The following is a 12992-nucleotide window of genomic DNA, read 5'->3' on the forward strand; positions in this document are numbered from 1 at the left end:
TTTTCTCTTTACTGTTGCACAAGTGTCAGCTAGGCAGGAAGGGTGTGAGTGTTGAGTGGTTTCCTCTACTATCTGATGATCTGAAACGGGAGTAGGAGAGTGAGGGGTGAGAAAGGCGTTTTCTCACTGGGTTTTTGTGGTAGACAACAGAAGCCTACACAAATGGTGATGTGAATGACAAATGCCAATGTACCAGGCTTTTTCGTGAGAGGGTGAAGTGCTTCACGTTGCTATTTTGAAGAAGAAAAAAAAGGTATTTTAACTTAGAATTGAATCATAGAAATGGATGGGTGAGAAAGTTGTATTTGATGTAAACCTTTATCGACAAATAACACTAAGTTGAGCGTGATATACTATGTGTACTGGTATGGATGACATGTATATTATACAATGTAGTGAAGCTTCTCGTTCCAATGTTTAATGTAGAACATGTCTCTGACCTAGGCATGTGAACCTATATGTATAATCTTGTCCATGTGACTTTGATTTCCGTTGCTAGCCTGCTTCCGCAAATACTAATTTCACGGCTCTGCTATGTAGAGATCACACACCACTCGACCGACCAGCGCTGCATCGCACACAACCGGAGATATGGTCAACAGCTCAACCGACAGTGGCTTGAAGGACCCACATCTAACCACCAGCGTAAGTATTGGATGCATGGTGCACTGTACACCTTCCTACCTGCGTGTGATGGCTCTACACTCAGCATGTAGCAAAGTAATCTATAAATAACATCAACGCAAACTGGCACTCATCTCACTACATGCTTGTAATATCAGAACAGAAAGTTTAACGTTGAGGTTATTGTCATTCATGCACTTAGGTCAAGGAATGTTACTTTGTAGCTTAAAATATCCTAATACAGTCTATGCCAATTCACTGGATTTGTCAATCGCTTATAAAGTGCTTATAAATTATTATTGATTTGTTTGTTTCACTATAAGTAGTGTTTGTTCAGATATTTAATATGCGGGTCTTTCCACCAATTGGTTGCCTTTTGAGTAATGTAACTTGGTGATTCGTTTTTTAAACATTCTGTTATGGAGCTCCTTATGAGTCATGGTGGAGAAAAAACAGCCAGGCTAACCGTTCCCTCGGGTTTTTTATCCATACCCTCAGAATTTTTATAAGGGACTATACGTTATATATAATGAGGGATACCTGGAGAAAATCGGATCTCTCTGAATTGAAATATATTTCAGTAAAATATATTTTTACCTAACCCCCACTGAAAGCTTGAACAAAAAAACAAGTGACCCTCCACTATATCCAAAATAATAATTCAAACAAAGTGGATAGCACCCTCACTCCTAGGACAGACCGGATAGATATGCAGTTTAAGAAACGTTTCTTTGTTTTGTAAGCATTACATGGCAAAGTAGCCAGAAGTTTGTGGATTCGCAGATCACCACGGACACGGGTGAAAAGATATATGATTATAATAAAAGCACTGCATGAATCGGTCAGGTAGCCTAGTGGTTAGAGTTTTGGACTAGTAACCGAAAGGTTGCTGGTTTGAATCCCTGAGCTGACAAGGTAAATATCTGTCGTTCTGCCCCTGAACAAGGCAGTTAATCCACTGTTCCTAGGCCGTCATTGTAAAATAAGAATTTGTTCTGAACTGACTTGCCTAGTTAAATAAAATAAAAAAAATAAAAAATTATTTGCGGTCTGAGAAAAACTAGTATTTTATAAATGCAGAATCTTTTTTAATACCACGAGTATGACTACGAATGAGCCCATGCTACAGTACCGGAGACGTGTTGATATCTATACAGGATATTGTTAGGAAGGAGGATAGTCTAAGTTTGGATCAGTACTAAAGTTACAACTGACATATCTGATCGTCAATCATTTAGAGAAAAAGCCATTCATTGTTTAACACAGCAGCCACATATCCTCCAGTATGCACTTGTAACGTTTTTTTCATTTGGGAAACTATCATTTTCAAATGTATTCAATTTTATTCCATGATATTGTTGTTACAAAATAGATTTGTGTTGACTGTGATTGGGGCATGGGACTTTAAGAGCATCTGCAAGGCTAAATGAACAAACTAGGCATGCAAAGCTCACCACATGATCCTCAAACCAAAGACTGGCCAATGTCGTGATTCTAAAAGGGAATTCAAAGGAATTGTAGAATAACTCTATAGCCTAATACGGCATTTTCGTTTAATTGTTTTAAATGTCATTTTATACAGCATAAATGCTACATTTATAGGCATGTAGTTGAAGTGCTGATGTTGATGTGTTGTTGAAATGCCGAGTGCTCCTGCCAGCCTGTAGGCTGTCACAACTGCTTTACAATTCATTTCCTAAATGGCAGGCCTTAAAATAACTATAGCCTAAATCATTAATTTCCCTTCCTTCTTAGGCTACCTGGCTTGCTTCTGACTGATTTAGAGTCAATATGTTGTTTTATAACCTGATGAAATGTCGAATGTCAGTCGATAGGAACAGAATCACTACCTGCCAAGCAAAGTAAATGTGTCGTCTCGTCCTCAGCTATATAATGTTGTGGTGCAGCCTCTGAATGTCAGAGACAAACCAAATATATTCCATATGTCCTGGAGTCACGTCTTTCCTCGACATTTTACAGCTTGTTTCTAGCATAAAGCATTCTGGACAAAAGCGTATCTTTATTTAATCAGATCCATTGTTAATTTTCTTCTAAATCTTTAGCTAACAAAGGGCAGGCCTATATATTTATATATTCAATATATTTTAGCCATTTTCTTTAACAAAAGCCACAATACCCTCACATACCCCCTCAATGTGAGCCCTGGTTCTAATTTACTTAACACAACAATCTCTTCACTGGCACTGAGATAGCGGGTGGTGACGGGAAGGAATTATCTGACAAAATCTATGGACAGGACTGTCAAATAGGTAGCATGATCTTCCTATAGCATAGGCCTAACTTTAACTCTCAAACTTGTTGGTTCCAGGGACACCTCAGAGGTGTCAAGGAGTTTTCAACAGCTAGTGTGTTGTGACATTTAGATGTTATTGTAGCAAGAGACCAGCTGGTCTCACATAATGAAAGGAGATTAATGTCTGCACTGCCATCTTGCAGAGTTGCGGGTATTACCCGCTGCTGAACATTAAAACAAGCGTGCAGGCCTCAGTCACAGGACGGCTCCAATAGATTATTATCAAGAACCTGTGACAAGCTTCTTTCTTTTTTTTAATTGTCAATTTTATCGTTCGCTTGGAAAATTTCACTTTCACGCGTGGATAGGTTGAGCAGCAGTCTTGTTGGTAGGCCTACAGATCCCAATACAACAGCCCCGTTGTAATCCATGTCCCTTTTTAGTTTAGTCATTTAGCAGAGGCGCTTATCCAGAGCGACTCACAGGAGCAATTAAGTGCCTTGCTCAAGAGCACATCAACAGCTATTTTGCCTAGTTGGCTTGGGGATTCGAACCATCAACATTTTAGTTACTGACCCAATGCGCTTAACCACTAGGCTACCTCCCACCCACATACTTGTTTAGAACACAGAATATTTCACCTGCAATTGTGTTCTGAGGCAGCTGCAACAAAGACTACCTTCATATATGTAGCAAATATATACAAGGTGCGGCATTTGAAATGTCAGTAGTCTCATCGAATTGCATTGCAAAAAACAATTTGATGTGCGGGCTCTGTCTAAAACCTGCGTGTGATTCAACATCATCTGCCACATCCTGGATTCTTTGCGTGACAGTGTCATTGGAAAGTGGGATTTCTCTGATCTTTGTAGCAGCGGTTGGGCCAAGCATCCATGACTGAGGGAATGACCAGCTTTTCACCTATAGTCAAAGAGGCCCTTGGACATGTTATCAGGTGGTATGAAGCCATCAGTAAACTCCTCAGGGAAATTATTGTTCAGTATTTTTGTTTGTTTGGTAAACAGTTTTTTTTTTTTTTTTTTAATAAAGAAAATTAAATCTGTTTTATCCTTGAGACGTGGATGCTTTGTTTCTGATGTCTGCACATTTTCCAATTTAAATGATACATAGGCACAAAAAAAATAATTCTCGCAAATGTTGTGCACACATTTGTTTACATTCCCGTTTCTCTTTTGTCAAGATAATCCATCCACCTGACAGGTGTGGCATATCAACAAGCTGATTAAACAGCAGGATCATTACACAGGTGCACCTTGTGCTGGGGACAATAACAGGCCACTCTAAAATGTGCAGTTGTGTCACAATGCCACACAATACCACAGATGTCTCAAGTTTTGAGGGAGTGTGCAATTGGTATGCTGACTGCAGTAATGCCCACCAGAGCTGTTGCCAGAGAATGTAGTGTTCATTTCTCTAAAATAAGCCGCCTCCAACATCGTTTTAGAGAATTTGGCAATACACACAAACCGGCCTCACAACCTCAGACCACGTTTAACCACGCCAGCCCAGGACCTCCACATCCGGCTTCTTCACCTGCAGGATCGTTTGAGACCAGCTACTCGGACAGATGATGAAACTGTGGGTTTGCACAAACTGTCAGAAACTGTCTCAGGGAAGCTCATCTGCATGCTCGTTGTCCTCACCAGGGTCTTGACCTGACTGCAGTTCGGAATCGTAACCAACTTCAGTGGGCAAATGCTCACCTTCGATGTCCACTGGCACGCTGGAGAAGTCAGGTCATGAATCCTGGTTTCAACTGTACCGGGCAGATGCAGACAACGTTTATGGTGTTGTGTGGTCGAACGGTTTGCTGATGTCAACATTGTGAACAGAGTGCCCCAAGGTGGCGGTGGGGTTATGGTATAGGCAGGCATAAGCTATTGGCAACAAATACAATTGCATTTTATCGATGGCAGTTTGAATGCACAGAGATACCGTGACAAGATCCTGAGGTCCATTGTCGTGCCATTCATCTGCCGCCATCACCTCATGTTTCAGCATGATAATTCACGGCCCCATGTCGCAAGGATCTGTACACAATTCCTGGAGCTGAAAATGCCCTAGTTCTTCCATGGCCTGCATATTCACCAGACATGTCACCCATTGAGCATATTTTGGGAGGCTCTGAATCGACGTGTACAACAGCGTGTTCCAGTTCCTGCCAATACCCAGAAACTTTGCACAGCCATTGAAGAGGAGTGGGACAACATTCCACAGGCCACAATCAACAGCCTGATCAACTCTATGCGAAGGACGTGTCACACCAGATATGCATCTGTTGGTCACACCAGATTCTGATCCACACCCCTACAAAAAAAAAGATATCTGTAACCAACAGATGCATATCTGTATCCCCAGTCTGTATTCCCAGTCATGTGAAATCCATAGATTAGGACCTAATGAATTTATTTAAATTGACTCATTTTCTTATATGAAATGTAACTCAGTAAAATCTTTGAAATTGTTGCATGTTGCGTTTTATATTTATGTTCAGTGTATCTTTGCTGGCAAGGTTGTTAGACTTTAGAAAAGCAAGCAATAACCACCAATCAGGATGCTACAGACAGCTCAAGAGGTAGGCTTAGATACGCAGAAAAATAAACATATTTTCGACACAGAAATAAGCATAATGATTATGGTTATTGATTGCAAGAAAAAAGCTGTTTCAGGTGTTTGAAAAATGATAAATTCTCCAATTTACGGAGACAGGCCTAGCCCACCTCAGGGCCACGCCTCAGTCAGGCTGCAATATGTTATAGGCCAAGTAGGACCGTCAAGGTAGCATACATATGGAGAATTCTGTCTTTAGGCCTAGAGATAGGCTATACAAAAAAACACAAGGGAATGAATAAAACATCTGAGGGAAAGGATAAGAAAAACAGAGGGAACAGATTAGCCTGGCTGTTTTTTTTCTCTTCACCATGACCCCTAAGTGGTTCCGTATTCTGTCATAAAGAAAACATGTGCAACTTAATAAAAAACATGTTTTTCCATCTCAAGAGGATGACCTTAACAGAGTTGACCTTAACAGAGTTGACCTTAACAGAGTTGAAGATGAAATCTTAAATCAGGCATACATTTAATCGACCCGCTCAGTTTTCCACCACAAAATGACCAAAAAGAGTAGAGCCAGCTTTTACACTAGGGTTTGACTATAAGATGTTAAGTAAGTAAATAAAGAAATATTTAAAAAGGAATAGTTTCAGCATATTAAAACCAGAGTTTAGTTCCTGTAACAGGGTTGACTTTAAAATGAGGGAAAGGTTGTTTTTACCTTCAAATTATTTACTAAAAATCACATTAAATAAATAATAATAACCAGAAACTAATTTTTTTAAATAAGAAAATAACTACAGCTTTACAATGATAGTGAAAATTTGGAGAAATGTTGGCGTTAAAGTGGGTTGAAATCCCTCTAGAAGTCATAGACGGACACAGAGGGACATGTCAAAATGCAGAATTCGGGCACTTTAGAAAGTATTCTTTAATATTAAAATTGTGATTTATAGAATTTTCCATGTGGTCTATATTTAAATGGCACTTCATTTAATAAAACAAGCTTTTAAAATGCAATATTTGTGCACAATTTCTACTTTAAAAATGTAATATTAAAGGGATGTAAAAGGTACTAATTATGTGGAACAACCCATGTAAATATTGTATTTTGGTAAAATATTAGTTAAAGTATAGATTATAAAAGGTTTTAGAAGTACATTGTAGATTATTAATAATTTGCTTATTTGATTACAACAGTAGTGTCCATAAGATAACATTATTATATAACACATATAGATTTGATAGAATGGATGGTATTTGATATGGTTATGATAATACCGTATGAAAATAATTAATTGAATGTTTTATCAAGGTTAAATGATAGCGGACTGCTCAGATGCTCAAGATATACTTTTATTATATTTGAATGGGCTAGAGACTACGTTGGTATTGTAATGTCTGGCGTGTATTAACCATGACGTCTCTCTGCCCTATCCTTTTGACAGTCTCACTTCTCTCCTGCTGTCTTTCTCTCTTCCACAGCCAGGATGTTAAGATGCTCATCCACTGCCTCCTCCCCTACCCTGCTCTGTCTAACCCTCTGGCCCCTGTGGAGCCTCCTGATGCCTGCCTTCTGCCACCCTCACCACAGCCCCTGCAGACTGGTAAGCGCTAAACTTCTTGGACAAGCTCATTAGAATAAATATAACTCAATAAAAAAAAAAAAAATACAATAAAAAAACGAGGTAAAGAAAGTCCCTTTGAATGTTAAACTTCAGAGCTTGTGGTTCTCAGTGAAAGGTGTTAAAAGTGCCTCTGATGACATTTCCATACACAGGGTTGAGGGGAAGAGACTGCGTACGTTACCACAAAGGTGATGCTATAGTGGAAACTGCTCCTGGTTCTCAGTGGTGTAAAGTACTGAAGTCAAAATACTTTAAAGTACTACTTAAGTATTTTTTGGGTGGTATCTATACTTTACTATTTATATTTTTGACAACTTTTACATTTTCCCTAACACCGAAAAGTACTTGTTACATTTAGACAGAACTATTGTCCAATTCATGCACCTATCAATATAACGCATGGTCATTCCTACAGCCTCTGATCTGGCAGTCTCACTAAACACAAATACTGCGATTCAAAATTATGTCTGAGTGTTGGAGTGTGCCCCTGTCTGTCTATAAATGAGAAAAAAAACAAGAAAGTCATGCTGTCTGGTTTGCTTTAATTCAAGCAATTTGATGTATAGCATTTACACCTACTTTTCTCAAGTATGACAAGTATGACTTTTCCCACCACTGTTCTTAAGTATATTTAAAGCCAGATACTTTGAGACTTTTACTCAAGTGGTATTTTACTGGGTGCCTTTCACTTTTACTTGAGTCATTTTCTATTAAGGTATCTTTACTTTTACTCAAGTATGACAATTGTGTACTTTTTCCATCACTGCTGGTTCTCAGAGTTTCAACTCCTGCGTACATGTAATACATTTATACCCTCATATACTCTCTGGTCTGATATGTGGTATTAAGCATTTTTTCCCCCTTTGCTGTTCAAAGTGTTTTATCGTATAAAATAAAGTATTTCTCTTGCATACACTTAAATTTCTCTTTTTTTCATCTCCTTTACAGACCCAAAAGACTGCTCTCTGTAGCAACAGTGAGCTCTCATCTGTACCTGGGGGCCTACCTGACAGCATAGAGGACCTCCACCTGAACCACAACCACATTCAGACCCTACAAGATGACGCCCTCTCCCGCTACGTCTCCCTTCGTACTCTAAGCTGTGCAGACAACCGCTTGGAGACGGCAGGGTCCAAGCTCTTTCACAACTCACCTCATCTAGAGAGCCTTAATTTAGCTGCCAATAACCTTCACGTTGGATACCAGCAAACTAGCCTGGCGCTGCTCACCTTGTCTAGACTCAGAGTTCTGGATCTGTCAGAAAACCAGCTTACAGAGGACATGGTCTCCGTCCTCCTCCAGAACATGACGTCCCTGGAGTACCTCAACCTTTCCAGGAACCTCCTGCTGAGGCTGGACGAAAGCTCCTTCAGCGACCTCCACCAGCTCAGAGAGCTGGACTTGCAGAGGAACATGCTGTTTGAGATTGACGGGTCCTTCGATCACCTGCACAAGCTCCAGAGACTCAACATGGCCTTCAACTACCTGCCCTGCCTGGTGCACTTCCACATGACCCAGCTGGTGGTCCTCAACGCCAGTCACAATGCCATTGAGTGGTTCATAGCCAACCAGGACCTCCAGGAAGTCTTCCAGCTGGAGACCCTGGATCTCACAGACAACAACCTCCTCTTCTTCCCCTTTCTGCCCACCCACAGCCGCCTGAGGAACCTCCATCTGTCCCAGAACAGGGTGAGCTTCTACGAACACCTGGCGGACACCGCTGCCTACCCCAACTGGAAAACCAGTGTCCAGTTCTACAACCTGAGGGGCAACATGAGCAACGTCACGGCCCAGTTGTGGGATGAGAGCCTGCATGGGGACATTTCCTCTCTAGACCTGCTGGATCTGAGTGGAAATCAGGTGGGCTACTTCCCCCAAGGGTTCATCAGCAAAATGCCAAGCCTGACCAGACTCAGGATGTGGACAAACTGTCTTGAGGTCTTGAATCTAACTCTGGAAAAGCTGCCGGGGACGTTGTACGAGTTGGACGTGAGCAACAATAGGTTGACAGAGCTCCACGCCGACCAAGTTAGTTTGAGGAAGCTAGGCAACCTGAGCTTCCTGAACCTGAGCCAGAATGACCTGCAGAGTCTACCTGCTCAGCTGTTGTCCTCTCTCACCAGCATCAGCTCTGTGGATATTAGCTACAACAGAGTTGGCGTGTGCCCCCTTGAGGCAGGGGGTGGGGGCATGGGTGGGGGAAACCAATCAGACTGTGTCGTTTGGAGAAACATCATTTCTCTGAGACATCTCCGCCTGTCAGGGTGCAACCTGGGGAGGCTGCCATCATCAGCGTTCGTAGGGACGCCCCTAACACACCTGGAGCTGTCTAACAATCCAGAACTCGTCATCGGGCCCAGATCGATAATAGACCTCAGCAGAACTTTACACCATCTAGGATTGGGAAACACAGGCCTGAGACACTTTGACTTCTCTCCTTTCCGCCACTTGAAGTCTTTGAACATTTCCCGGAACTCTCTTACTCAGCTCCCTGCTTCATTGCAACGTCTGGAGCTGAGGCTGCTGGACCTGAGGGACAACAAACTGACCACCGTCCCCTCAGCTCAGGCTAACGTGTTAGCCACGAAACTCCACACAGTTTTTCTCAACGGAAACACTTTCAACTGCTGCCAGTTGGACTGGTACAGGACGTTCGAGAGGTCAAAAACTGTCACTATCATGGACCTCTCAGATATTTCATGTCTGGATCTGACCAGAAGGACACACAGAGTGGTGCTTATAGACTCCCTAATATGTGGCGGTGGTGAGGGGGAGTCTGTGTACTGGTACATCCTGCTGTTTATCGTACCTGTTCTCTGTCTGGTTGGAATGTCTGTCATCTTCCTGCTCACCTTTAGGCCCAGACTGCTTCCCACGGCCATTAAAAATAAATGCTGGAGTCACCTTCCCTGTGTTGTGGAAGAAAAGTCCAATAAAGAAGACACTGGCCGTGTTGAAATACCCATACTAGAGTTCTAAATAGAAGGCATTTTTAGGTATGCGAAAGTAGAACGTTTTATAGCAAGTGCAATTACAAAAAAATGAGTGCTTTAAATGCCAGAATGTTATGTTACTTTTGAGAAAGATAATCATCTTTCCAGGCTCACCTGTGTTTGACAACAGCTGATAATGAGATCATTATTTTATTTAACTAGGCAGGCAAGTCAGTTAAGAACAAATTCTTATTTACAATGACGGCCTACCCTTGCCAATTCCTGGGCCAATTGTGCACCGTCCTATGAGACTCCCAATCACAGCCAGATGTAATACAGCCTGGATTCGAACCAGGTACTGTAGTGACACCGCTTGCATTGAGATGCAGTACCTTAGACCGCTGCGCCACTTGGGAGCCCAAGGGGACGCGCTGTACCAAAATGAATGAATGGCGGGAATCAATGCAATTGCACATTAGATGAATCATTCTCAGGATCGATGAGCCTAGTATGTTGCTTACTGCATTTTGTTTATACTAAACAGTACGTATGTAGTACGATTAGTACACAGAATGTAGTTTTAGTAAGTAGTAGGCAAGACAGATTTTGGACACAGCCATAGTCATAAATTACAATTATGTCAAAGTGTGATGTTTTGCACATACAGTATCAATACAATTTCAAGGCAGAAACAAATGTTTCCTTACAAAGCAATTGAGTTTAGGTAATTCATAAACAATGTCATATTACATGTGGTGATATCTCACATTGGAAACACTTAAAACGAACATATCCTGCTAAACCAGATTACGAACTGCGTGTTACAATGTTCAGCAGCAAGTCAACCTTTTTTTGCATTGTGATAATCTGTATGTGCTACGTGTGGCTGGTTCACACGATCGCTGCCTCTGGGGGCCTGAATGTGAGAATATGGCTATACTCCACGTCTTTGTGTGCGTCTGTGTGTGTGCTGTGTGTGCAGAAGTTTTGTGATGCAAACTGTTGCTAAAAGCAGCGGAGGAAACATGACATTTCCTGTTTTGCTGAGATGTGCATCAACTGCCCAGTTTTGTATCTGACTCAGAAAGGACGGGTTGGCGGTTTTCACCTCAAGTCATATTTCTGAGGCACAGCTGCAACTCTGGTCACAGGGACCGCAATTATGCTGTTCTCTAGTATTACACCAATATGCATTTGGATAACTACATCCTTCAAATGTACTATGTGAATTATATAGAGATATACCATGTTTTATATTTATGGTCAGTCCTATAGAGGAATACCATGTTCTATAATGAACAAAAATATAAAATGCAACATGCAACAATTTCAAAGATTTTACTGTGTTACAGTTCATATAAGGAAATCAGTCAATTGCAATGAATTCATTAGGCCCCTAATCTATGGATTTCACATGACTGGGAATACAGATATGCATGTGTTGGTCACAAGATACCTTAGAAAAAAGGTAGGGGCTTGGATCAGAAAACCAGTCAGTATCTGGTGTGACACATCTCCTTCACATAGAGTTGATCAGGCTGTTGATTGTGAAATGTTGTCCCACTCCACTTCAATGGGTGTGTGAAGTTACTGGATATTGGCGGGAACTGGAACACTGGGTGACAGGTCTAGTGAGTAGGCAGGCAATTGAAGTACTGAGAAATGTTCAGCTTTCAGGAATTGTGTACAGATCTTTGCGACATGGGGCCGTGCATTACCATGCGGAAATTTGAGGTGATCGCGGTGGATGAATGGCACGACAATGGGTCTCAGGATCTCATTACGGTATCTCTGTGCATTCAAATTAGCATAGATAAAATGTAATTGTGTTCGTTGTCTGTAGCTTATGCCTGCCTATACCATAACCCCACCGCCACCATGGGGCATTCTGTTCACAATGTTAACATCAGCAAACCGCTCACCCACACGATGCCATACACGTGGTCTATGGTTGTGAGGCTGGTTGGACGTACTGACAAATTCTCTAAAACAACGTCAGAGGCGGCTTATGGTAGAGAAATTAACATTCAATTCTCTGGCAACAGCTTTGGTGGACATTCCTGCAGTCAGCATGCCAATTCCACGCTCCCTTGAGATATCTGTAGTATTGTGTTGTGTGGCATTTAATTGTCCCAAGCACAAGGTGCACCTGTGTAAAGATCATGCTGTTTAATCAGCATCTTGATATGCCACACCTGTCAGGTGGATGGATTTTCTTGACAGGGATGTAAACAAATTTGTGCATACAATTAGATTTTTCTTTTTTTTTCAGCTCATGAAACGTGGGACCAACACTTTACATGTTGCGTTTATATTTTTGTTTAATGTATGTCCTGCCCTATGAACACCTCTGGTTATGTATTTAAACAAGTATTGTGCTTTTACTGTTTAAAACTGCTCTGTGACAATCACTATGCTCCAATACAAATAAACCCTGCCCAAAGTCAAGCACCAATCAACATCTAATACCTTCTGAAAGAAAACACTATAGGTGACTGGTGGATTGACTGAGGCCAAATCATGACGGAGCACTGGCCCTAAAATGGCCCCAGAACATTCTGGAGATCTTCCAGACACAGCTTCAGAAAGCATTAACAGCCTGTCTCAAGAGACACGTTCCTTCAATGGTACTTATGATAGGCACTGCATGTCGTGATGAAAAGCTTGTTTTGTCTGTGGCCATGCATCTTGGAAGGTAATTCAAAATATTGTTGAAATTTCAAGGTAACAATGAGTCTTACACTTTGAGAATGAATGCTGAGGTGTGTGTGTGTGTGTGTACACACACAGTAGGCTACTTCTACAGCTACAGCTCTGGCAATTAAAAAGTGTGTGTTTGTCTGTGTACCAGTACAGTACCCTCAGAGTGACAGGCAGGTAGTGCTGGGTGCCAGTCTGGATGTCTGTGTGAAGTGCAGAACGACTGTGCCGTAAAGTTCAGAGTAACCAGAATACCACTGTGGTAATGCTGTGGCTGTA

The 12992-nt window shown here is 41.5% G+C and overlaps 1 protein-coding gene across 1 annotated transcript; it reads left to right on the forward strand.

The window, feature by feature from the left end:
- The first annotated feature begins 62 nt into the window (after window positions 1-62).
- LOC106590629 (transforming growth factor beta activator LRRC33) lies at window positions 63-12468 on the forward strand. Its single transcript, XM_082970805.1, has 4 exons — window positions 63-253; window positions 541-645; window positions 6938-7059; window positions 8029-12468. Exons 3-4 carry the CDS (start codon window positions 6943-6945, stop codon window positions 10057-10059), a joined length of 2148 nt encoding a protein of 715 aa, XP_082826931.1. The 5' UTR covers window positions 63-253; window positions 541-645; window positions 6938-6942; the 3' UTR covers window positions 10060-12468.
- The last annotated feature ends 524 nt before the right edge of the window (window positions 12469-12992 follow it).

Source organism: Salmo salar, chromosome 29 (assembly GCF_965601325.2).
Source record: "Salmo salar chromosome 29, fSalSal1, whole genome shotgun sequence".
NCBI lineage: Eukaryota > Metazoa > Chordata > Actinopteri > Salmoniformes > Salmonidae > Salmo > Salmo salar.

Bases quoted from the DNA above. Each gene is read 5' to 3' on its own strand.
- LOC106590629 (XM_082970805.1), top strand. From the start codon at position 6,943: ATGTTAAGATGCTCATCCACTGCCTCCTCCCCTACCCTGCTCTGTCTA. The intron at 7,060-8,028 runs GTAAGCGCTAAA...TCTCCTTTACAG, and splicing joins ACCACAGCCCCTGCAGACTG to ACCCAAAAGACTGCTCTCTG.